At 44.3% G+C, this 27,609-nt stretch overlaps 1 protein-coding gene across 2 annotated transcripts in view; it reads right to left on the reverse strand.

Moving 5' to 3' along the window:
- The window catches only part of lin9 (lin-9 DREAM MuvB core complex component), a 156,545-nt gene continuing 128,936 nt past the window's right edge, over positions 1–27,609 (reverse strand). For both annotated transcript variants that reach the window (XM_073056107.1, XM_073056108.1), the window contains exons 11-15: positions 16,395–16,475; positions 14,279–14,404; positions 13,933–14,115; positions 5,199–5,296; positions 1–1,709 (exon numbers count right to left, since the gene is read on the reverse strand). In XM_073056107.1, the coding sequence (XP_072912208.1) occupies positions 1,604–1,709; positions 5,199–5,296; positions 13,933–14,115; positions 14,279–14,404; positions 16,395–16,475 (594 nt within the window). In that variant the 3' untranslated portion in view covers positions 1–1,603. The remainder of the gene's footprint in view (positions 1,710–5,198; positions 5,297–13,932; positions 14,116–14,278; positions 14,405–16,394; positions 16,476–27,609) is intronic.

Here is a 27,609-nt window from a genome sequence, read left to right on the forward strand (position 1 = left end):
TATCTTTATTTATAAATATTTAAAGCTGCTTTCAATTTTATACACCATACAAAAGGTAACAAGGGAAAAGGCAGTACTACATACACTAATTCAGATTTAATTACAACGGTATATAGAACTATCTGGCTGAAATTTTGGAAGAGTGCAAGAGGAAGAAGATTCTATTTACACTTAAAAGTAAAACAGAAGAAAAGAAAAGTGAGAGGTGCAAATACTAACCAAAGAAAAAAGTTACAAAAAACCTTTTTAACCAAAAGCCAGTACAAAACCTGTTAAAAACTGAAAATAATAGTTCTGTTATTTTTTTACTTTTAAAAAGTTGCCCAGGCTCATTTAATGATCAAAAAAGGTTCTTTGTAAGGTTTTCTCCTTAGACTTGCTCTTCTAATTGGAAATTTAAAAATTCAAAACTTTACAATAATCTACATTAAACTGGAAACATTCTGTTATCCATTCTCATTACAATATTAACATTTAAACACATTAACAAAAATAATGACCAATTTTCAGATGACAAGCCAACTCCCCTGCACAACTTGCATCTAAAGTCCTGTGCTCCTGGGGGACATGGTGGGGAAGGAAGGAAGAGTTCCTAGGCAGTTAGGTGAAAGCCAACAGCAAATTATTTTGTGAGAATTAGTTCTATATACAAATGACAATCAACCCATTATGCTGCTCTTCTGTTTATGAGGTAGGGGAATGAGAGAGAGTGGAGGGGAGTGGGGGGTGGAGGGGGAGAGGGAAGCAGCAGGGAGAGAGTGTGACAGACAGAATGAGAGACATGTTCTAGCCCCACCTTCCAGAATGCACACCCTCCTCACTGAGGGAAGACTTGTTATAGCTAGTATTCCCACTTGTATTTGGCCAAGAAAGAGGGGGTGACTTTTACCCCTCAGTCAGGTACACTGAATCTTCCCAATTCTCTCTCACACACACACTCTCACTTGTTTAGGCACTCACCTCTGAAAAGCTCTAGCATTCTTATGGGAATATGCCCAGCTAATAGGGCTGAAACAGCAATGACTTTCCCCTCAAAATCAGCAATGGAGCTCTGACAGGTGGTGGTGTTACAGTGACCGGACCTTTTGAATGGGGGCTGTACAATGAGGATATAGCTGGAGGAGCCTGTTCTGCAGAGGAGAAGATCATAAAAGGATGGATCAAGGCAGAGGAGAACATTCTGAGCACCTTCCAGGACTCAATGCAACCAGCGCATCACGAGGTGGTAGTCACAATATTTTTTTTGTGTGCTTTTCTAAAAAAGACTATTTACATTTTTACATAATTCAGCTGGAGATCCATCACACAAGTCAATTTGATATCTACCTCAGTTTACAGTTAATATTTACACTGAGAAAGCATGGGTAATAAATTTTTAAATGACAAAACGTACAAAAATAAATCCAATTCCTGAAAAGCTCAGGCTGCCACACTACATATTTAATGAAAAAAGTACAGAGAAAGAGCATGGAAATCGCTCCCTCTAGATGTGTTCTATTTATCTGTACATTTCGTTATTTAAAAAACACTCCTCTTGTCTGTCTTCACCATGAGAGCTCGGCGCAGCTCCACACCTGCCAGGGAAGAGTTAAAACGAATCCTTTTAGTCTCTGTTTGTATTGTTGGCAGTGAAGGCATGGAGGTTTCCCATCTGACTGAGGCCACTCTGGATGTGTGCGACATGGATTTCCACGTTGTTTTGGAAGCAGCTACAGGAAGAAGGATTTGTATGTTAGTTGGAGCACGTTATCAGAGAGTTTCACACTAAGCCAAAGGAAAGAGTAATTTGGAAAGGGGCAGGTTTTGACACCTTTTTGATTTTGGAGGTGAAAATGGTGGGGCTTGAGAGAAAGGAAATCAGAAGGAATCACAGTTCCTGGGAGCCAGATAATTGAGGGTATGACCACCTATTCATGGAGCCTAATATGTGGGGGGATGCAGAAGTCAAGACCCATGAGTGGCAAAACCTCTGATGGTTATGGGCCTTGAGATTATTGGTTCTGCATGGCCAAGAAAACCTACCACACCTCTACTTTATAAATCTAAGGACATTCAGCATGTCCCCATTGACCCTCACCAATTCTTATAGGTGACTCATAAAAAACATCTCATCTTGATGCAACATGACTTAATATGACAACTGTTTTTCCTAGAGACTCAAGATACTACAGAGTTGTGGTCACAGCTCAGCACTTCACAGAAACCAGCTTCCTCTTCATGGACTCTGTCACACTTCTCACAGCCACAAAAAAATAAAGACCTCACCCACTCCTTTCCTCTCCCGCCTCCCACCAGGCAGAAGATAAAAAAAACCCTGAAAGTACATACCACCAGGCTCAAGGACAGCTTCTGTTCTGTTGCTATAAGACTATTTGTACAATAAAGTGGACTCCTGACCTCAGTATGACCTTCCATCTTATTGTCTGCTTGCACTGCACTTTCTTTGTAACTGTAACACTACTCTGTATTCTGTTCTTGCTTAGATCTAAATTTAAATGAACAGGTACGACAGCATGGAAAGATTTATCTGCAAGGATTTTCAATCTATGTTCCAGCCAGTGTTAGTGAGGGGTGAAGAATTATGATGCAAGTAAAGGTAGAGGTGGCAGGAGTTTGGATGAGGTTGGTATACGAGCACTGAAATCACTGGGGAATCACAAGGAACGAACAAATGTTTGAGAAGCAGATAGGATCAAGCAAACAGAGGTAGGTGGTGTTGGCCATAGAGAGGGTGTCCAGAAGCTCAATTTGAACTGAATACCAACAGTCAAACCAGATGGGCAGGAAGAGGGAAGCTACCCATGGCTAGGGAAAGGGACAGGTGATGGTTACCACATGATGCAGTCCTGGCTTTCCAATTCAAAGAAATTGTGATTCATCTGAGACTAGGGCCTGTTCAGGAGGCCTTATACCATACACGGCTTAACCCTTCTCCCTGGCCCTACACTCATCTCTGCAGCATCTGGATAGTAAGGACACCTGCGTTAGAGTAATGTTTATTGACCACAGTTCCACATTCAATACGATAATTCCAAGCACACTCATCTCCAACATTCTAGATTTGGGACTCAACACCTCCCTCTCCAACTGGATTCTTGATTTCCTGACCAACAGACTGCAGTTAGTAAGGATACACAACACCACCCCTGCCATAATTATTCTCAACACTGGAATCCACAAGGCTGCATCCTCAGTCTCCTATTCTATTCCCTGTACTCTCACAGCTGCATGGACAGATTCTTCAAAAACTCCATTTACAAGTTTGTAGATGATACCACCTTAGAGGGCTGTACCTTAAATAATTAAGAGATAGAGAGCCTAGACAACAACCTTTTCCTCAATGCTAGCAAAATAAAAGAACTAATTATTAACTTCAGAATGGATGCTGGTGCACATCAACGCTTCTGAAGTCAAGAGGGTTGAGAGCTTCAAGTTCACAGCAGTTCCTAGGAATGAACAACACTGGTAGTATGTCCTTGTCCAACTATGCAGACATCATGGCCAAGAAAGTGCACCAGCACCCCCGTTTCCTCAGGAGGCTAAGGAAATTTGGCATATGCCTTATGGCCCTCGTCAATTTTATGAATACATCCTACCCGGATATATCACGGATTGGTAAGGCAACTGCTCTACCTGTGACCACGAGAAACTGTAGAAAGCCGTGGACACATCCCAGCTTCCCCTCCATGGATTCTGTCTACACTTCTCGCTACCCTGGTAAAGTACAGAATGTCATCAAAGGCGGCACCCATCCCTGACATTCTCTCTTTTATGCCCTTCCATCATGCAGGAGATACAACACCTGAAAGCATGCACCATCAGGCTCAAGGACAGCTCCCATTCCATCATTATAACACTACTAAACAGTTTCCTTGTACTACAAGATGGACTCTTGACTTCACAATCTGCCTTGTATTGGCTTTGCACCATGTCTGCCCGCACTGTACTTCCACTGTAATTGCAAGCATTTATTCTGTGTTCCATTATTGTTTTGCCTCAACACACTGTGGTAATGAATTGATCTATTGTGTATGAATAGTATGCAAGACAAGCTTTTCACACATGATTACAATAAACCAATTTCAGAGGTCTAGTTCTTATATGTTATGTTGAAGCCTTCCCCAAAACCTCTCCAATATGCATCCCATATGAAATAGAGTTATGCACCTCTGCACCATCCACTCATTGGCCATTCCTCACTGCACATCTACATACCATTACATTCTTATAACATATGATAACATCTGCCTGTTAATAGTTCCCAAGACTGACAGGAAGTTCACTGGGTTCCTGCTGTTGCAAATCAAACAACCCATGCTGTGACATCTATTTATACCCTGGTCACGTGCTAAATGGTTGAGTTCCAGAGTTGAGAAGTTATCTTGCAGCTTTAGAAAAATGTGGTTTGGCCATACCTAGTGTTCTGCATTCATTTCTGGTCACCCCATTATAGGAAGGATGTGGAGGCTTTGGACGGGTTTACCAGGATGCTGCCACAATTAGAGGGTATGTGCCAAAAGGAGAGGTTGGACAAACTTGGGCCTTTTTCTCTGGAGTGGTGGAAAGTAAGAGAAGACCTGGTAGAAGTTTCTGAGATGATAAAGGGCATAGATGAACAGCTGGCATCTTGTTCCAAGGTTTGTAATGTCAATTACTAGAAATCATACATTTAACGTGAGAGGGGATAAATTCAAAGAAGTGTGGGCAGGTTTTCTTTAAACACATAGTGTGGGTATCTGGAATGCACTGTCAAGGGTAGTGGTAGAGGCAACTATGATGCAGGTGTTTAAGAGGCTCTTAGATGAATGTGCATAAAATGGAGGGATATTGACATTGTATAGACAGAAGAGATTAGTCTAGTTAGCTGTTTAATTACTGATTTAATAAATTAAGCACAACGTTGTGGGCCAAATGGCCAGCTTATGTTCTGTACTGTTCTATTTAAGCAGGGCAAATAAACTGCTCGTTAATCAACTGACCCAATGTATAAATATGAACACATCAGCAGCATCCCTTGTAAACTTCCAAAGCGGTCAAACCACTGAATTTTCCCAATCCGCATCCTGGGATCGAACTGTCAACACGGAACCACCCATATATCCACATCCTTCAACTCCTGAAGTCGAGGGAATCTACCAGTTGGAATGTAGGATCTTGCTGCACCACTGCTCAATACCTGGAAGTCGTACTCCACCCACCTTATATTCGAAGCATCTATAGAGTTCTTGATGTCATTCAATGAGTCTGTCAACGACTTGAATTCAAAAGAGTTTAAGTCCCCTCCTTCTGCCAGACACTGTGGGAAGGTGGGAGAAGAAATTAGGAATTTACTTCCATTTCACAAAAAACATTCAGTTTCTGAAATCAAAATGCAAGTTATCACAGTTGTTTTAGCCTGAACCAGATGCTGTTACTTGTGCTGCAGCAACATAGTGATAAAGACTGGTCTCTTGGGCAACGTAGTTATTCCTGGAGCCAAGCTGCTAGCATATGGAACCAAGTCTCAGGCTGGCCATTTAGAAGATGAATGATGGCTCCATGTCAGCAAAACCCTATTGGCAGGGAGTCACATTTGCACAATAATCAGGGATAATTTAGTTTAAACCATTATTTTCATTCCACTGAGATGTAACACTGAGCGTCATAGGAAGTCATTCCTGCCTGTGGCCATCAAACTTTACACTCCTCCCTCGGAGTGTCAGACACCCTGAGCCAATAGTCTGGTCCTGGACTTATTTCCACTTGGAATGATTAGCTTATTATTATTTAATTATTTATGGTTTTATATTGCTGTATTTCTACACTATTCTTGGTTGGTGCAGCTGTAACGAAACCCAATTTCCCTCCGGATCAATAAAGTATGTATGTATGTATGTATGTATGTATGAACAGACCTGAGTTAGCATAGTGCCATTGAAATGGGTCAGCTGATGTTTTCACGGACTAAATGACCAGTCTACAAGGAAGTGTTGGATTTATTTGTTTTCAACAGGCTACTTTCTGGAAGTGTATAACAAAAATAAGGTTTATAATCAATATCAAGCAGTAGTGAATCAAGGCAGCTGGACTTACAGTGTTGTCTGGAAGACGTTTCACCACTCACCCAAGAGGCTTCTTCACTTCTGACCCATGTGGCTAATTTTCCAGTTTATAAGCTCAGTTGTTTAAAGGTATGACAGTCACATGAGGGTCGTTAAAATTCAGAGGTAATGAGAGATTATTAGTCTTATATTTGCAAGAATGGAGGTGTGAACTGCTGTGGAGACGCCGGGTTAGAGATGTTAGGACTGCATCATAAGTAGCTGGTAGGTGATGTTATACCCCACCCCCTCTGTCCAGGGATGGGTTTTCCAACCTCTCCACAACAGTTCACACCTCCTTTCATGCAAAGATAAGACTAATGACACTCTCATTACCTCTACAACTCTTAACAACCCTCAGGTGATTGCTATAACTTTAAACAACAGAGTTTATAAACCAGAAAACTACCTACCAGAACTGAAGAAGCCTCTTGGATGAGTGACAACACAGCAAGTCCAGTTGCCTTATATAATAATGAATATCAAATAATTATTAATAACTAATAATCAAAGCTACCACATCATCATTGGACAAGAGACATTAAACATCTCTCTTCTCAGACACATCCCAGACCCCTGCATGGTAGTGATTGCCACAATTCTCTAGGAGTTCAACACTACCACCCCCCTGAAACTCATTAATAAGGTCCAAGACCTGGGGCTCGGATCTTCGATTTCCTCATTTGCAGACCTTAGTGTGGATTAGCAACAACATCTCCACCACACTCACCATCAGCACAGGTGCACCACAAGGTTGTGTGTTTAACCCCCTGCTCTACTCACTTCTACCAATGATTATGTGGCCAAGTGCAGCTCCAGTGTGTAATTAATTTTGTTGATGATACCACTGTTATTGGCCAAATTACAAGGGGTGACAAATCTGCATATAGGAGAGAGATTGAAAATCTAGTTGAGTGGTGCCACAACAACAACCTCTCACTCAATGTCAGCAAAGAGCTCATTAATGACTGCAGGACAAAGAAGTGGAGGTCCAGAAGCCAGTCCTCATTGGGGGAAAAGAGGTGGATAAGGTTTAAATTCCTTGGTGTCAATATATCAGAGAATCTGTTCTGGGACCAACACATAAATGGAATCACAAAGAAGGCACAACAGCCTCTCTACTTTCTTAGAGGCTTGTTAAGTTTTGGCATGTCACCAAAAACTTTGACAATTTCTATAGATGCACAGTGGGCAGTATCCTAACTGATTGGATCACAGCCTGATCTGGAAACGCTAACACCCAAGAACGGAAAAGGCTGCAGAGAGTGGTGACTACAGCCCAGTCCCTCATGGGTAAAACCCTCCCCACCATAGAGCACACTAACATGGAGCGCTGCCACAGGAAAGCAGCATCCATCATCAAGGACCCCCACCATCCAGGTCATGCCCTCTTCTCACTACTACAGAAGCCTCAGGTCCCACACCACTATTTTCAGGAACAGCTATTACCCTATAACCATCAGGCTCCTGAACCAGCATGGACAGCTTCAATTACTGCTATTCTGAATTGATTCAATAACCTACAGACTGCCTTTAAAGGATTCTTTACAACTCATGCTCTCAGTATTATTTTTATTTCCACAGTTTGAATTATTTTGCACATAGGTTGTCTGTCAGTCTGTGTGTGCTTATGTATATCTTTTAGTAAAATTTTATTTTTCTTCAAATTTTTCTCCTTTTTCTTCCAAATACCATGGAACAGCATGGTGGTGTAATGGTGAGAGTGACTCTAGTACAGTGCCAGTGACCCGAGTTTAATTCTGCTGTTGTTTGTTTGCAAGTTCTCTCTGTGACCGCATGGGTTTTCTCTGGGTCTCCAGTTCCCTCCCACATTCCAAAGACACACCGGTTAGTAGGTTCGTTGGTCACGTGGGTGAAATCGGGTGGCGCTGGCCAGAAGGGCCTGATATTTATCAATAAATAAAATAAAAACAAATGAATCTCAGGTTAGTACATGGTAACATATACATACTTAGGTAATAAATTTACTTTGAACCAGAAAGTTTGTCAAGTGAAGCTGTTCTCATTGGAAGGGCTGAGAATTGTTGATTTACGGTGTGTGGCAAAAGTGGCACAAGGCAAACTGTATTATGCAGCCAGTGGTCAGGATCAGAAATGCATTTCCTGCACAGATGGTAATTCAATTAAAAATGGGAATCTCAGATGTTAATCATTTCTCTTCTGACAGATGCAGCCTGGTCTGCCGAGTTTTCCCAGTCTTCTGATAATTGGTTAAGTACCACAGGATAAAGTGGGGAAATTGGACCAGCTGTATTGTACCCTTAGGAGCAGCGGACTCACCAAGGGTGACACAAAAGTAGGCTGTGTTGTGGATAGTGAAGAAGGTTGTCCAGAGCTACAGAAGGATATAGATCAAATGGAAAGTTGGATAGAGCATCTGATTATAACCCCAATAAATGCAAGCTGATGTATTTGGAGAAATCAAATATGGGTATGACATATACAGTATGACATATATAGGATGCTGGGAAAAGCTGATGTATTGCGAGGCCTCGGTTTAGGGAAAGTGGCAACACAAGTGGTTAGGATGGTCAAGGTAGCATTTGCCATATTTGTTCTGGTTACCAAAGAATACACTGAGAGGTAATCAGTTATAGATACGGGCAAAGAAGTGGCAAATGGAGTTTAATCTGGTTAAAGGTGAGGTGAGCACTTTGGGGGGTCAAATGAAAAGAGAAATTATAGTTATAATATCATTGAAGTACAGAGGGATCTTGGAGACCACATCCACAGTTCACTGAAAGTGGCTACACAAATGGATAAGGTGGTAAAGAAGGCATATGGCATGCTTGCCTTCTTTGGAGGTGAGCTGAATACAAGAAGTCATGCTGCACTTGGAGTATTGTGTGTAGCTCTAGTAGTTCCATTATCAGAAGTTTGTGGAGACTGAAGAGGTTTACCAGAGGCTGATACGATTCAAAGGTATGAACTTCAAGGAAAGGTTGGACTGGGTTGTTCGTTCTTGAGCACTGGAGGCTGAGGGAAGATCTGGTGGGTTTTTGAAATCATTAGAGGCAATTGATAGGATAGACAGTCAGAATCTTTTCCCCAGATGTTAAGGTAGTGATAATGGTTAGTTCAATGCTACTACAGCAGCGTCCCGGGCTAAATTTTGCCGCTGTCTGTAAGGAGTTTCTATGTTCTCCCCATGACTGTGTGAGCTTCCTTCAGAGGCTCCAGTTTCCTTCCACATTCCAAAGTTGTATGGGTTAATAGGTTAACTGGTCACATGGGTGCAATTGGGAAGTACAGACTCATCCAGAAAGACCGTTACCGTGCTATACAGGTATGCATCGCTTAACAACCACGATACGTTCTGTGAAATCGGATGGTATCTGATTTGGATGTTGTGCGAACACCATATTATATACTTTGCCTCTTGCTGCTGCTATCAATAGGAGTGGTTTTACTGCATTTGGAAGCCATGATGCACTTTACGGTAATATTTTCGAAAGAAAATTAAACAGAGAGACATGCGATACACTCAAGAGACGCGCGATACACGGAATTGGTTACGTCCACTACGTCACATTCTCTGATTGGGACTATGGACATATATGTGATCAGACGTTGTCTGAATGGACGTTAAACGGCGCACACCTGTATCTCTTTTTAAAAACATGTCAAGCACCTCAGAGCATACTTTTAAGATTCAGGGTGGGGGATGTGTGTTTAAAGGCAACGTGAGGGGCATTTTATTTTAAATTAGTAACATAGACAGCGGTAGGTTCCTGAAATGGATGCTAGGGATAATAGCGGAAGCGGGCAACTTGGTGGAGTTTAAGAAGCTTTTACACAGACACACGAACATGAAGGGAATAAAGGGATATGGTGATACACAAGCAGAGGACATTTAATACATATTGGCATCAAAGATGGCAAAATATTGTCAACTGAATGGTCTGTCCAGTGCTGTGCTGTTGTGTTCTGCACGGACAAATGGGATCAGCGTAACACACACACAAAATGCTGGAGGAACTCAACAGGTCAGGAAGCAGGTCTGCTGAGTTCCTCCAGAATTTTGTATGTGTTGATTTCCAGCATCTGTAGAAACTCTTGAGTCTGGGATTAGTGTGGTTGGGCAAAAAGGTTAGCATGGACGCAGTGGACTGGAGGGCCTGTTACACTGCTGTACAAATCTATAACTCTGTAAATAGCCTCTTCAGTATGTCACTAACCTGATTCTATATTCCACCCACTGGATTATAGCAAAATATTAGATGAGTTACATGATATATGAGGTACAGTAACAGCCATGTCCATGATACAACACTGATACCACAGCCAGCTCAACAGTGAGAAAAGGATCGAGTTAACATGTGAATCAATGGATGAAATTGGATCCTGTTTGAGAGGGAAGAGTGAGAATTCATTGCCACTTGAACAGTGAGGATTCTTCTTGTAGGTTGTGTTGAAACTTTCTGTTTTCTTAAGTAATCTTAAACAACTGCCAATTCAAGTTTAGCAAGATGAAAGGTACACCTTTCCACAGCTGATGAAGTTTTGGTTGCCCTGTTAAAGGAAAGGTATTATAAAGCTGGAAAGAGTGCAGTGAAGATTTATGATGGTGCTTCCAGGATGAGAGGGCCTGATTAATAAGGAGAGGTTAGGCGAGCAAAGACTTTAATCCTTGGAATGTAGGGGATTGAGGGGTGTATAACATCATGAAGGGCATGGATGGAGTGAATGTACACACTTTTCCCAGGGAAGGAGAACTAAAAGCTAGAGAGCATAGGATTAAGGGGAAAGGTGAAAGATTTAAAAGGGACAGAGGGTGGTGTGCATATTGAACAAGTCACCAGAGGAAAGTGGTTGAAGCAGGTACAATAATGACATTTAAACAATGGTTCAACAAGCAAACAGATAGGGAACGTTTAGAGTCATAATGTGCTAAATGCAGGAAGATGGGACTAGCTTGGTTGGCATGGATAAGATGGGCCAAAGGGCCCGCTTTTCCATACTGTATTACTCTATGACTTTAAGTGCAAAATTACTGTATCACCTAGCTGTGCCAAATGGCCTGTCCCGTATTACCGGCTCCTTACAATCTAATGAGGTTTTTCAGTGTCTGAGATTGCCGATGAATAAGCTCACAATGTAGTACTCAGTGCAACTATAAGAATACCTTTTCCTGATAAGACTAAGTTTCTTTCTCTTTTTTAAGTGTGTCGGACCAGACAGTCAGCCATTCTTGTGTGATGTCAGGATTGGTCTCCTTTCAGATTAACTGGGTCATGATATGAACGCTCCTGACTCAACCCTTGTATTTTTTACAAGGCCGAGTGGCTAGCTCGACGCTCAACCCGGCACAGATGGAAAGCATGCTTGGTGGTGGCCCGACTTGGATTTGAAGCAACCTTCGCTCCGGAGTCTGGCGCTGATGCCATTACCACCAGCAAAGTTGGGGAGTCTGAAGGTTGAGGCATGAAGGTCAAGGCCCCTAGGTAGGTGTATCCAGAGGTCAGAGGTCTGTGAGTCTGGGCCAGAGATTGAAGGTTGGAGGCTTTATGTTTCTGAGTCCGGGTCCAAGGACTGTTGGTTAGAGGCCTGAAGGCTGAATGTCCTGCAGTTAGAAGCTTGTCCGTGAGTGTGAGTAGGTGGGAAGACAGGTGGGAAAGGGCTTGTTTTGCTTTGTTGTGTTGTCCTGCTGAACATGGTTGGCTTGCTAGGTTGGCACACTATCAGGCTGGCCCCCAGTGCATCAACAGGCTGTATTGGTTATTAATGCAAACTATACATTTCACTGTTTGTTCTGATATACCTGTACATGTGATAAATAAATGGGTCTGAATATGATTATGAATCAATGTGTCTATGTAAAACAACATCTTGATTGTTGTTACTACAAACACATTTACTGTTAACCAAAGCCAGCATTTAGTTGCTTTACTGGCTGCATGCATGCAGTTACCCCTCGCTTATTTCTATGCCAACAGGCAGAGGAACAAAATCAAACTGCTAGAGGAACTCTGTGGATCAGGCAGCATCTATAGGGCCAGAGGGATAGTCAATACTTTGGGTCACGATCTTTGCTTTAACTCAGCCTCTACAGATGCTGCTCGACCCACTGAGTTCCTCCAGTAGTTTGTTTCTCACTCTAGATTTCAGCATCTGCAGTCTCGTGTCTCTGAACTCTGGCAGACTGCTTGTGTTTCTAAGGCTCATTTCACATGGCTAACAGAGTAGGGCAGCTGATGGAACAGCTGCCTTGCAGTGCCAGAGAATCAGGTTTGATCCTGACTTCTGGTGCTGTCCATGACAGTTTCCTCCCACATCCTAAAAGGAAAACAATCCCAGCCTATCCAGTCTCTCCCTACATATAAAGTCATAAAATCCAGGCAACACTAGTGAATCTCCTCTGCACACTCTCCAGCACAACCACATCATTCCTGTAAGTGTGGCAATGGGAACTGCACACAACACTCCCAATTCGTACGTTAATTGGCTACTGGGTTTTCAAATTTGTGCAACTGAGTGGTAGAATCTGGGAGTTGTTGAGAACGTGAGGGGAACAAAATGGAATTTGTATAAATGGGTGCTCGATGGTCAACATGGACTAAGTAGACCAAAGTCTTGTTTCTTTGCTGTATCTCTCTATGATCCCAAGGTCTCCCATACCCCTTTCCAGCCAACTTCACAATGTGGGAGGTGGGACTAACAATTTGAATAGAATAAGCTCCCACAAATAACTACAATAGTATGCTGACATGTGGGGCAAGCACCAGGGAAAGCATTTCAGGTCTTTCACAGAAAAGTGAGATCACTTGTGTCCATAGAAAGTGTAGAAGCAAATTAAATCAACGTATCTCTAACAGATAACAGCTCCCTTGCTTCATGTGCTGGAAAACATTTTCTGCAGCAACACTGTCAAAGTAAGCCTTCGGTCACGCACCATCCAACCATCACATGCAAAGTCTCCCATCGGATGCTACTGGGAGACTGGTGCAGATGAGCAAATCCATGAAGGGAAAAAGTCTGCCAAAAACTAAGGCAGAACAGCACATTGGATCATTTCTTCACAGAACTGATGTAGCCAAGTGGGAGTCATAGAGTCAAAAAAGCTGCTCATCTAAGCTCGTTTGGCACATAACGCTCTAAACCAGGAGTTCCCAGCCTGGGGTACATGGACCTCCTGCTTAATGGTATTAGTCCATGGCATAAAAAAGGTTGGGAGCCCCTGTTATGAACCTTTCCTGTCCACAGGATGGTCTCCCAAAATATGAAGGTTAGAAGTAACTGTCATTAACAGAGGAGTCACTTCAGTGACCACCCATCAGAAACAGCCCTGCAACACCAGTGGAGTTTTGCTGCTTGGCATGAACTTCACATTTCTCCTCTTTTGGAGATGCAACAGAGAGTGCAGATGTTGGAAATCTGGAGCAACACACAAAAAGCTGGAGGAACTCCATGGATCAGGCACCATCTATGGAGGGAAATGCAGTCAACGTTTCAGATTGAGACTAGTGAGGACTGGTGAAGAGTTTCAACCCAAAACATCAACTGCCCACCAACTTCCATAGATGTATCTGACCCATCAACTCCTCCAGTCTTTTGTGTGCTGCTCTTTCCTTTTGGATTCTTGGCAATGAGCTACACTGGCTGTAGGTGGCATTAAGGTATCAATCACATTGGAGTCATCGAGAAGCTTTTCAGGATGGAGATGGAAGCTAAATGCTGAGCCAGTTAAACTTTTGTTTTTTACAAGCCGCCACAGACACACTTCAACAGATTTCTTTTGGAACAACTGACGGTTTTATTTTCACAACTTTTCAGGTACGAAATATCAACTTTGTGTGTGGCCAAGCACAGTATAATCAGGGTTTACACTTACTTTGATTTGCAGCAGCACTGCCGTCAGCCTTGCTATCAAGTCAGTGAGGCTTTCGTTCCTGACACTGGCCTGGCCGGTTTGTGAAGTGTTGGCCTGCTGCACAAGCTCGTGAGCCTCCTCCTCGCACCTCCTCCTCATGTCTGTGGGCTGATCCATGGGCTGTAAACCTTGGTCAGGAGCAAGCTGTTGTTTGCACAGTGTCATGAGAGGAAAGGTTAAAAGCTGAGTCAATGCAGAAATAATCACCCAGAAACACAAATATGTGCGCATGAGTACGAGCATGTGAAAGTAAAATGCAGAGAGCATTGGACGAGAGTGCGAGTAGGGCAAAATTATAAGCACTCACCTCATAACAAAACTGCTGGACTTTATTCAAGACTTTGTTGAGATCCTTGTTCAGCTGTTCTAATTCTAAAACAATGGTGGCATATCGCTTTTGAAAATCTATACCAATGGAGGCAGAGTAGGATTTCTGAGGGGAGCAAAGAGCAGCCAGTGAGTTCCCAGCTAAATATGATTTGTATGAACCTTCACCTCACCTCTCAGAGGAAGAGATGGAAGGGATGGGAACTGAAAGGAAAGCATAATAAATTGATCTGGTGATAGTAAGGATTTAGTGTTACTTGCAATGAGCACTAAATCCCAACTAACGCCAGACTAATCTATTATGCTTCTCTCCACAGTCTTAACATACCAAATCATTGCACTTCCAACTGTGAAATTCCTGCACTCGGTCTGATTAGAATAAGGCCATTCGACCCAATGTGTTGAAAAAGCTGCTGTCCCAATTAGTCCCCTCCCCCATTCAAACCTTACAGCTCTACCAAATGTTCCCTTTGTATCCAATTTGCTTTTGATGTTTACTATTAGAAACCATACTCAACACATTACAAACACAATTCTCATTTCACCTTTGCTTCTACTGCCAATTAGTGAAGACTTGTGGCCCCGGTTGCTAATCTTCGATACAGTGAAAACTCCCCATACTTCCGTGAACAGATTTGAACACTTTAGTTTTTAATGAGCATCTATTTCACATTATAAAATGTTCCATATGCAACATGTTATTACAGAGCAGAGTTCTATGGCCAACCACTGTACTTCCATAAGAGGTGATGATGTAGACTGTTAATTAAATGTTTTATTGCAATGAGCACTAAATCCTTACTACCTCCAGACTAATTTCTTGCATGCAAGCGTCTCTATTTTCATAGGAGGTTTGGCTTGTCACAGGACATTCTGTAACAAATTTCTACAAATGCACTGGTTGCATCGTGTTCTGGTAGAGCAATTCAAATGTACAGGAATGTAAGTAGTTGGAGAGCATAATGGATTCTGCCCAATATGTAACAGACACAATCCACCACACCATACCTCCCACACCACTACTTTATCATTTCCTGTCAGTTACCTTATGTACCTAGCGTCAGTTTATGTAGATATAAGAAATCTACGTATAATAAGCTACCTTACATGTTTATATTTATTGTGTTTGCTTATCACTGTGTTCTTTAACTTATTCTGTTTTTTTGTGGTGTATTGTATCTGGAGTTACAATTATTTTGTTCTCCTTTACATTTGTGTACTGGAAATAACATTAAATAACCTTGAATCTTGAAATACATAGTTCCCTAAAAGTGGTGACATGGATAGATAAGAGTGCTGAAGGCAGCAAATGGCACACTTGACCTCATTGGCTGAGGTATTCAGCGCAAGAGTTGGGACGTCATGTTAAAGTTATACAAAACGTTCATTCAACTGCACTCAGAAGAATCGTGTACAGTTCCAGTCATTACAGCACAGGAAGGAAGTGATTAAGATAGAGGGAGTGCTGTAAAGGATGCTGCTCGGATTGGAGGACTTGAGTTAAGAGGAGAGGCAGGGTTTGTTTTTCCTGGAATGAAGGAAGCTGAGAGGTGACATGAATGAAGTACCGGTATGTAAAATTATGAAGAGATAGGAAGACAATTTCTTATACTGCGGATGTTTACAACTAGAAGAGCATTGTAAGTTTAAGGTAAGATAGAAGTTCGTGGAGGATCTGAAGGGCAAGTTTTTCACACAGAAATAAATGGCTTCTGGAATGAGCTACCAGAAGAGGTGGTTGAAGCAGGAACAGTATCAATATTTAAGAGGCTTCTGGATGTATGAGCAGGGCAGCGACTTGGAATTAATGTCGACATCTGGGATTAATGTAGGAAACTGGGATTAATATAGATACACATGACGGTTGAAGAGCTTACTTCAATGCTGTTTCAAAGTGTCATTGAGGTAAAAGATCAGTGATGATCCCATTGAATGAAGGAGCGGGTATGAACTTTTGAAATTTTATACACTTTCTTAATTTGTAAGAAGCTAAAAGATTAGCAACCGATTTGTGTCCAGACAACCCACTTGCAAACACCATAATTGCGATTAAGTAACAACCAAAAACTTAAGTAGAAAGTGAAAAGATCTTTTACCTGCTTCTCTGCATCTGTGTTCATTTCTTTTAACTGCTTGATGTGCTCCTTCTTGATCATGAGAATTTTGGATAATCTTGTCTAAGAGGAGAAATAAGGGTAACAGGAATTGAATGAATGTGCTATAACTGCAGAACATTAGCTCACAATGAGGGAACCAATTTGTTACTTAAGAAATGTGTTCTGAGATACTGGCAGTAACTCAAGTCAAGCTCACTTCTGATTACAGAATCATCATAAGCAGTCTACAGAAAAGAACCTATCATTTGGCCCGGTTGTCCCTTTCAATAAGCAGCCATAAAGTTCAATACATCTGTAAACCCTGTATATATCTATGATCACACTAAACTCCATTGCCTGTGGATTTCAGGAAGGGGAAGTCAGGATGAAACACATAGCCCTAAATGAGCGGACAGCAGTGAAAAGTGTGAGCAAATTTCTAGACCTCAAGATCTTGAAGGATCTATCACATTGATACAATCATGGAAGTGGCAAACTGGCAGCTCTACTTTGTTAGGAGATTCAGTATGTTACCAAAGATTCCTACAAATTTCTATAGATATACGGTAGAGATCATTCTCACTGGTTGCTTCACAGCCAGATATGGAAATCGCAATACACAGGATTATAAGAGGCTGTAGAGGGTTGTAGACCCTGCCAGCTCCCCACCAAGTCTTCAAGAAGACCACATCACTAAGGACATTACCTCTTCATGTTACCATCACTCAATGATTCAGAAACAGATTCTTGCCCTCTGCCATTAGATTTTTGAACAGTCCATGAACCTTTGAACACTACCTCATGAATCCTTTTCTGTTCTACTTATTTACTTCTGTAATTAGTCTTTGCACTGTCCTACTGTCACAAAACAACAAAATTCACGTTATCCAAGTCAGTGATAAATATGACTCTGATTCAATGTATTTTACTCTTCCATTTCCAGAGAATTTTATAAACCCTTCATCAGCATAATTACCCTGTTTTCTCCCCTCCACCTTTTACATGGCTGTAGTTCTTTTCTACATCAGGAACTCTTCGCAGGCACCATCCGTTTGGTTGAATGATCAGCTCTTACTGGCGTCATCTCAACTAGAATGACCTCCAGTCAAGACAGCGCCTGATATAATGCTCGTTTGGTCGACATCTTCTGCGCAGATCATGAAACCATACACTTCCCTTCTTTTACATCTGTTATGTTTGTTTTTCTTCCTGATATGATTCTGGAACTGTTGGAGCCTGTGATTTGCAGTTTCAGTGCTCTGCACTCTCGAGAGGATTCTGGAAGGCAGAGGTAGCGTGTGGGAACCTTGCGGCGAGAAGGCTTCGGGACGGGACGTGAGCTGATGTTCAACTCCATGTCACTGAATAAAAGCTTCCATTGTTCACTGATTAAAGTGACAAAGGAGATTGAAACATTGAGGCAAAATGGAAGGTGAGTGCTGACTGCCTGCTTTATCGCTGGGGGATTGCTCTGCTATCACAGAGGGGAGACTGGCTTTTAAAGGCTGGGGGATTGCTCTGCTATCACAGAGGGGAGACTGCTTTTTATCGCTGGGGGATTGCTCTGCTATCACAGAGGGGAGACTGGCTTTTAAAGGCTGGGGGATTGCTCTGCTATCACAGAGGGGAGACTGCTTTTTTATCGCTGGGGGATTGCTCTGCTATCACAGAGGGGAGACTGGCTTTTTTATCGCTGGGGGATTGCTCTGCTATCACAGAGGGGAGACTGGCTTTTAAAGGCTGGGGGATTGCTCTGCTATCACAGAGGGGAGACTGGCTTTTTTATCGCTGGGGGATTGCTCTGCTATCACAGAGGGGAGACTGGCTTTTAAAGGCTGGGGGATTGCTCTGCTATCACAGAGGGGAGACTGCTTTTTTATCGCTGGGGGATTGCTCTGCTATCCGAGAGGGGAGACTGCTTTTTTATGGCTGGGGGATTGCTCTGCTATCAGAGAGGGGAGACTGCTTTTTATCGCTGGGGGATTGCTCTGCTATCCGAGAGGGGAGACTGCTTTTTTATCGCTGGGGGATTGCTCTGCTATCACAGAGGGGAGACTGCTTTTTATTGCTGGGGGATTGCTCTGCTATCACAGAGGGGAGACTGGCTTTTAAAGGCTGGGGGATTGCTCTGCTATCAGAGAGGGGAGACTGCTTTTTTATTGCTGGGGGATTGCTCTGCTATCACAGAGGGGAGACTGGCTTTTAAAGGCTGGGGGATTGCTCTGCTATCAGAGAGGGGAGACTGCTTTTTTATCACTGGGGGATTGCTCTGCTATCCGAGAGGGGAGACTGCTTTTTTATCGCTGGGGGATTGCTCTGCTATCACAGAGGGGAGACTGGCTTTTAAAGGCTGGGGGATTGCTCTGCTATCCGAGAGGGGAGACTGCTTTTTTATCGCTGGGGGATTGCTCTGCTATCACAGAGGGGAGACTGGCTTTTAAAGGCTGGGGGATTGCTCTGCTATCCGAGAGGGGAGACTGCTTTTTTATCGCTGGGGGATTGCTCTGCTATCACAGAGGGGAGACTGGCTTTTAAAGGCTGGGGGATTGCTCTGCTATCCGAGAGGGGAGACTGCTTTTTTATCGCTGGGGGATTGCTCTGCTATCACAGAGGGGAGACTGGCTTTTAAAGGCTGGGGGATTGCTCTGCTATCACAGAGGGGAGACTGCTTTTTATTGCTGGGGGATTGCTCTGCTATCACAGAGGGGAGACTGCTTTTTTATCGCTGGGGGATTGCTCTGCTATCCGAGAGGGGAGACTGGCTTTTAAAGGCTGGGGGATTGCTCTGCTATCACAGAGGGGAGACTGGCTTTTAAAGGCTGGGGGATTGCTCTGCTATCACAGAGGGGAGACTGCTTTTTTATCACTGGGGGATTGCTCTGCTATCCGAGAGGGGAGACTGCTTTTTTATCGCTGGGGGATTGCTCTGCTATCACAGAGGGGAGACTGGCTTTTAAAGGCTGGGGGATTGCTCTGCTATCACAGAGGGGAGACTGCTTTTTATTGCTGGGGGATTGCTCTGCTATCACAGAGGGGAGACTGGCTTTTAAAGGCTGGGGGATTGCTCTGCTATCACAGAGGGGAGACTGGCTTTTAAAGGCTGGGGGATTGCTCTGCTATCACAGAGGGGAGACTGCTTTTTTATTGCTGGGGGATTGCTCTGCTATCACAGAGGGGAGACTGGCTTTTAAAGGCTGGGGGATTGCTCTGCTATCACAGAGGGGAGACTGCTTTTTTATCGCTGGGGGATTGCTCTGCTATCCGAGAGGGGAGACTGCTTTTTTATTGCTGGGGGATTGCTCTGCTATCACAGAGGGGAGACTGACTTTTAAAGGCTGGGGGATTGCTCTGCTATCACAGAGGGGAGACTGACTTTTAAAGGCTGGGGGATTGCTCTGCTATCACAGAGGGGAGACTGGCTTTTAAAGGCTGGGGGATTGCTCTGCTATCACAGAGGGGAGACTGCTTTTTTATTGCTGGGGGATTGCTCTGCTATCACAGAGGGGAGACTGACTTTTAAAGGCTGGGGGATTGCTCTGCTATCACAGAGGGGAGACTGACTTTTAAAGGCTGGGGGATTGCTCTGCTATCACAGAGGGGAGACTGACTTTTAAAGGCTGGGGGATTGCTCTGCTATCACAGAGGGGAGACTGACTTTTAAAGGCTGGGGGATTGCTCTGCTATCACAGAGGGGAGACTGCTTTTTTATTGCTGGGGGATTGCTCTGCTATCACAGAGGGGAGACTGCTTTTTTATTGCTGGGGGATTGCTCTGCTATCACAGAGGGGAGACTGCTTTTTTATTGCTGGGGGATTGCTCTGCTATCACAGAGGGGAGACTGCTTTTTTATTGCTGGGGGATTGCTCTGCTATCACAGAGGGGAGACTGCTTTTTTATTGCTGGGGGATTGCTCTGCTATCACAGAGGGGAGACTGCTTTTTTATTGCTGGGGGATTGCTCTGCTATCACAGAGGGGAGACTGCTTTTTTATTGCTGGGGGATTGCTCTGCTATCACAGAGGGGAGACTGCTTTTTTATTGCTGGGGGATTGCTCTGCTATCACAGAGGGGAGACTGCTTTTTTATTGCTGGGGGATTGCTCTGCTATCACAGAGGGGAGACTGCTTTTTTATTGCTGGGGGATTGCTCTGCTATCACAGAGGGGAGACTGGCTTTTAAAGGCTGGGGGATTGCTCTGCTATCACAGAGGGGAGACTGGCTTTTAAAGGCTGGGGGATTGCTCTGCTATCACAGAGGGGAGACTGCTTTTTTATTGCTGGGGGATTGCTCTGCTATCACAGAGGGGAGACTGACTTTTAAAGGCTGGGGGATTGCTCTGCTATCACAGAGGGGAGACTGCTTTTTTATTGCTGGGGGATTGCTCTGCTATCACAGAGGGGAGACTGCTTTTTTATTGCTGGGGGATTGCTCTGCTATCACAGAGGGGAGACTGCTTTTTTATTGCTGGGGGATTGCTCTGCTATCACAGAGGGGAGACTGGCTTTTAAAGGCTGGGGGATTGCTCTGCTATCACAGAGGGGAGACTGGCTTTTAAAGGCTGGGGGATTGCTCTGCTATCACAGAGGGGAGACTGCTTTTTTATTGCTGGGGGATTGCTCTGCTATCCGAGAGGGGAGACTGGCTTTTTTATTGCTGGGGGATTGCTCTGCTATCACAGAGGGGAGACTGGCTTTTAAAGGCTGGGGGATTGCTCTGCTATCACAGAGGGGAGACTGGCTTTTAAAGGCTGGGGGATTGCTCTGCTATCACAGAGGGGAGACTGCTTTTTTATCGCTGGGGGATTGCTCTGCTATCACAGAGGGGAGACTGGCTTTTAAAGGCTGGGGGATTGCTCTGCTATCACAGAGGGGAGACTGCTTTTTTATCGCTGGGGGATTGCTCTGCTATCACAGAGGGGAGACTGGCTTTTAAAGGCTGGGGGATTGCTCTGCTATCACAGAGGGGAGACTGGCTTTTAAAGGCTGGGGGATTGCTCTGCTATCACAGAGGGGAGACTGGCTTTTAAAGGCTGGGGGATTGCTCTGCTATCACAGAGGGGAGACTGCTTTTTTATTGCTGGGGGATTGCTCTGCTATCAGAGAGGGGAGACTGCTTTTTTATTGCTGGGGGATTGCTCTGCTATCACAGAGGGGAGACTGCTTTTTTATTGCTGGGGGATTGCTCTGCTATCACAGAGGGGAGACTGGCTTTTAAAGGCTGGGGGATTGCTCTGCTATCACAGAGGGGAGACTGCTTTTTTATTGCTGGGGGATTGCTCTGCTATCACAGAGGGGAGACTGGCTTTTAAAGGCTGGGGGATTGCTCTGCTATCACAGAGGGGAGACTGCTTTTTTATCGCTGGGGGATTGCTCTGCTATCACAGAGGGGAGACTGGCTTTTAAAGGCTGGGGGATTGCTCTGCTATCACAGAGGGGAGACTGCTTTTTTATCGCTGGGGGATTGCTCTGCTATCACAGAGGGGAGACTGGCTTTTAAAGGCTGGGGGATTGCTCTGCTATCCGAGAGGGGAGACTGCTTTTTTATTGCTGGGGGATTGCTCTGCTATCACAGAGGGGAGACTGACTTTTAAAGGCTGGGGGATTGCTCTGCTATCACAGAGGGGAGACTGACTTTTAAAGGCTGGGGGATTGCTCTGCTATCACAGAGGGGAGACTGCTTTTTTATTGCTGGGGGATTGCTCTGCTATCACAGAGGGGAGACTGCTTTTTTATTGCTGGGGGATTGCTCTGCTATCACAGAGGGGAGACTGCTTTTTTATTGCTGGGGGATTGCTCTGCTATCACAGAGGGGAGACTGGCTTTTAAAGGCTGGGGGATTGCTCTGCTATCACAGAGGGGAGACTGCTTTTTTATTGCTGGGGGATTGCTCTGCTATCACAGAGGGGAGACTGCTTTTTTATCGCTGGGGGATTGCTCTGCTATCACAGAGGGGAGACTGCTTTTTTATCGCTGGGGGATTGCTCTGCTATCACAGAGGGGAGACTGGCTTTTAAAGGCTGGGGGATTGCTCTGCTATCACAGAGGGGAGACTGGCTTTTAAAGGCTGGGGGATTGCTCTGCTATCACAGAGGGGAGACTGGCTTTTAAAGGCTGGGGGATTGCTCTGCTATCACAGAGGGGAGACTGGCTTTTAAAGGCTGGGGGATTGCTCTGCTATCACAGAGGGGAGACTGGCTTTTAAAGGCTGGGGGATTGCTCTGCTATCACAGAGGGGAGACTGGCTTTTAAAGGCTGGGGGATTGCTCTGCTATCACAGAGGGGAGACTGGCTTTTAAAGGCTGGGGGATTGCTCTGCTATCACAGAGGGGAGACTGCTTTTTTATTGCTGGGGGATTGCTCTGCTATCACAGAGGGGAGACTGCTTTTTTATCGCTGGGGGATTGCTCTGCTATCACAGAGGGGAGACTGGCTTTTAAAGGCTGGGGGATTGCTCTGCTATCACAGAGGGGAGACTGGCTTTTAAAGGCTGGGGGATTGCTCTGCTATCACAGAGGGGAGACTGCTTTTTTATCGCTGGGGGATTGCTCTGCTATCACAGAGGGGAGACTGGCTTTTAAAGGCTGGGGGATTGCTCTGCTATCACAGAGGGGAGACTGCTTTTTTATCGCTGGGGGATTGCTCTGCTATCACAGAGGGGAGACTGGCTTTTAAAGGCTGGGGGATTGCTCTGCTATCACAGAGGGGAGACTGCTTTTTTATCGCTGGGGGATTGCTCTGCTATCACAGAGGGGAGACTGCTTTTTTATCGCTGGGGGATTGCTCTGCTATCCGAGAGGGGAGACTGGCTTTTAAAGGCTGGGGGATTGCTCTGCTATCACAGAGGGGAGACTGGCTTTTAAAGGCTGGGGGATTGCTCTGCTATCACAGAGGGGAGACTGGCTTTTAAAGGCTGGGGGATTGCTCTGCTATCACAGAGGGGAGACTGCTTTTTTAATCGCTGGGGGATTGCTCTGCTATCCGAGAGGGGAGACTGCTTTTTTATTGCTGGGGGATTGCTCTGCTATCACAGAGGGGAGACTGGCTTTTAAAGGCTGGGGGATTGCTCTGCTATCAGAGAGGGGAGACTGCTTTTTATTGCTGGGGGATTGCTCTGCTATCACAGAGGGGAGACTGCTTTTTATTGCTGGGGGATTGCTCTGCTATCACAGAGGGGAGACTGGCTTTTAAAGGCTGGGGGATTGCTCTGCTATCACAGATGGGAGACTGGCTTTTAAAGGCTGGGGGATTGCTCTGCTATCACAGAGGGGAGACTGGCTTTTAAAGGCTGGGGGATTGCTCTGCTATCACAGAGGGGAGACTGGCTTTTAAAGGCTGGGGGATTGCTCTGCTATCACAGAGGGGAGACTGGCTTTTAAAGGCTGGGGGATTGCTCTGCTATCACAGAGGGGAGACTGCTTTTTTATCACTGGGGGATTGCTCTGCTATCACAGAGGGGAGACTGGCTTTTAAAGGCTGGGGGATTGCTCTGCTATCAGAGAGGGGAGACTGCTTTTTATCGCTGGGGTATTGCTCTGCTATCACAGAGGGGAGACTGGCTTTTAAAGGCTGGGGGATTGCTTTGCTATCAGAGAGGGGAGACTGCTTTTTATCGCTGGGGGATTGCTCTGCTATCACAGATGGGAGACTGCTTTTTAAAGGCTGGGGGATTGCTAGCTGCCAGATAGGGGAAGGCCTAACACCGTGCCTGGAGAATGTTTCCCAGGTTTTCTGCGTTTTGGATATGGACTTGGACTACAGTCTTTTTTTTTTAGTCTTATAGCTTTTTTATATTTTGTGCTTATTGCCTATCTTTCTTGTTTCTCTTATGTGTGGAGGAGGGAGATTTGGGGGGGGGGGGTTGATAATTGTGTTGCCATTCTTTTCCTTCTTGGTTTCATGGCTACCTGGAGAAGAATTTCCAGAGTTGTACACTTTGATAATAAATTAATCTTTGAATCTTTTCTCTTTTTGTGCTGAGTTACTGGTTGATAAAAGAAACTGCTGCCATATTCAAATAAAAAAGACAGTTATTAAGCCTCTGGTATGTTGTACCATGCTAGAAGTAAATAAGCAAGCTGATAGGGCATGATGCCAACTTTGCCACTGCTTCAGGATAACACTCATGTTTGTCAATAGAAGTTGGCTGGAGTTCACCTTCCAGGTCAGAGTGACTTAACTGACTAAGTGACAATGAACTTCCATAAGTCATAATCATTCAGCACAGAAATAAGCCCTTTAGACCAGTATGTTCATGCCAATCATCAAGTATACATATAATCAAATGCCATTTACCAGCACTTAGTTCATGGCCTTCTATAGAACAGTACAGCACAGGACAAGCCCTTCGACCAACAATGTTGTACCAAACTAATTAAACCAATGACTTCTAGTTAATCTAATCCTTCTTTCCCACACATTATCCATATCTCTCCCTTTACATATTCATATGCCTATCTAAGAAACTCTTAAATACTCCTTTAGTGTCTGTCTCAACCACCATCTGCTTTTTTACCTATTTTGTTACCCACTATATTCTCTGCACAGGACTCATCCTGTGCATTGGTACCACGTGCAAATGCTTTTTGGCTACTCACCCTCCCTCTTCTGTAAATGCTCAGACATTTCCTTAACCCTGCTGCTAGGAAAGCAACTTGACATTGGGATATCTTGTCAGCAACCACAGAATCTCCTGCTTGTCCTCTTTAACTATTGTGCCTCTTATCATTAAGACTCTCTATAAATCAACCTTTCTCTCCTGAGCCTCTCAGCCAGCCACAGTGGCTGTTACCCTCTGTAGTATCACTCCCCCTAAAGAGGTATGCTTATTACTGAAAGGGATGGCAACAGGGTAACCCTGTCTGCTTCATCCTCGTACCTTTCCTGCTGGCCACCCAATTACTCACAGCCTGCACTTCAGGTATGGCCACCTCATCTATGATGTTCTCAGCATTCCAGATGACCCCAAGTGTCCAGTTCAAGTTACTTGACGTGGTCAGCCAGAAGCTCCAGTCACTTAGTCACACTGATGACTGTAGTCACCAGACAGTGACATTTTCCATACCTGCCAATTGTAATCTGAAGAGGTCATGTCCTGGATGGTGAGGGTCCATACAACACCACCAAGTCTGAAGAGTAAAGTTAAAAGACCTTACCAGTTCTTAGCTACACCCATGCCCTCATAAACCAAAACCTTCCTCAAACATAACCACTCTCAAATGAAAGCTCCGCTGCACTGTACCTTCTTTTTATTGGCTGATGTACCTTAAAAGTTAGCCCAACAATTGGCTTGGAGGTAGGAGCAGAGTATAGTAGTTGAAGGCTGTTTCTTGGAATGGAGGCCGGTGACTAGTGGTGTGCTGTAGAGCTTGGGGTTAGGACTCTTGTTATTGTTACTTATATAGATGGTTTGGATGCAAATGCCTGAGGCTTGATCAGCAAGTTTGTGGAATGACACAAAACTGGGAGGTGTTATCGATTGTGAAGAAATTTATTGCAGATTTCAAAGGGATCTTGATCTGTTAGATAAGTTGACTGAACACTGGGAAAAGGACTTCAATACAGGTAAGTGTGAGGAGATGCATCTTGGAAAGTCAAACAAGCGTAAGACTTGTACAATTGATGGTAGGACACTAGAGAGCATAATGGAACAGAGGGCCTGAGCAGTACAAGTGCATCATTCATTGAAAGCAGCAACTCAGGTCGACAGGGTGGTGAAAAGTGTGCTTAGCATGCCGGGGTTCATCAGTCAGGACACTGAGTATAGGCATTAGGTCAGGCTGTTGTAGTTGTACAAGTTGTTGAACAGGATGACCAGAATATTGTACAGCTATGGTTACCTTGTTATAGTAAAGACATAGTTAATCTGAAAAGAATTCAGAAAAGATTTATGAGGAAGTTACCAGCACTAGAAGGCCTAAGTTATGCAGAGAGGTTGGCCAGGCTAGGTCTGGAATGTAGGAGAATGAGGGGTAACTTCATAGAAATGTTTGAAATTATGAGAGGTATAATAAAGCAAATGGTAGCAGTCTTATTCCCCAAGGCAGTGGAGAACAAAACAAGGTAGCATAGGTTTAGGGTGAGAGAGGAAATTTTTAAAAGGCACACAAGGGCAACATTTTCATGCCAAGCCTGAGTATGTGAAATGAGCTGTCAAAGGAAATGAATGAGCGAGGTACATGGTATCATTTAAGAAGCACTTGGAAAGGTAAATGGATGGGCAGGGCTTAGAGAAATATGGGCCAAGCACAGGAAATTGGGACTAGCTGGGTGGGCACCATGGTGGCAGAGATTCATTGGGTCGAAGGGCCTATATGAAAGCTCTGACGCTAATTAGCTAATCAACCTTGCTCCTAACTGCCAACAAACTTTTAAACTGGTTTGGCTCCTCCTCTCAGCTGTTGGGTCTGATGGGACTGAAATCTCTCAACGTTCAATGTTACAGAGTCATAAAAATCATACACCATGGAAGGAGACCCCCTGGCCCAACAGATTCATGCTGAGCAATTTTCCCACTATACTAGCTCCATTTGTCTATGTTTAGCCTATATCCTTATGAACCTTTCCTTTTCCATATACCTGTCTAGGTAGCTTGTAAATGTTAATATACCTGCCCCAATCACAACCTCTGGCAGCTCATTCCATATTCTCTGGGTGAAAAAGTTGCCAGTTAAATTTCACCCCTCACACCTATTCACCTTGTCTTTTGTCTCAGCTTCTCGCCTCCTATCTGTTTTACTTCAGCTTTGGATCCACGCACCCCTCCCGATAGTCAATGTCGTTTAAGCTCTGCTTAGCAGCACTAGCAAATTTCCCTGCTAGGATATTACCCCTCTCCAGTTCAGGTGCAACCTGTCCCTCTCAAGGCTGCAAATAGGAGGATACAGCTATCCCAGAAAAATTACGCTGCTGTATCCTCCTATTCGCACCCTCACCAGCATGTGACACTGGGATGATCATTACCCTTGAAGATTTCTGGCTGCTCACCCCTGCCCCTTGAGAGTGTTCTGCAACTGCAGAGATCCCAGCACCCATCGTAGAGTTTCCATTGCAGTCACAAAACTCCTGCGTGCTCCCCACCCTCCTCCCAAACTATCAGTTCCCTCTCACTATCGTCTGTAATCCCTTCATTCTTCCCTGTTGAGACTCAGACCAGTCCTGGTGCCCAAGACTTACCTGCTGCTGTGCTTTTTCCTCAAGTTATTCCATACAACGGTATCT

Source organism: Hemitrygon akajei, chromosome 9, assembly GCF_048418815.1.
Source record: "Hemitrygon akajei chromosome 9, sHemAka1.3, whole genome shotgun sequence".
NCBI lineage: Eukaryota > Metazoa > Chordata > Chondrichthyes > Myliobatiformes > Dasyatidae > Hemitrygon > Hemitrygon akajei.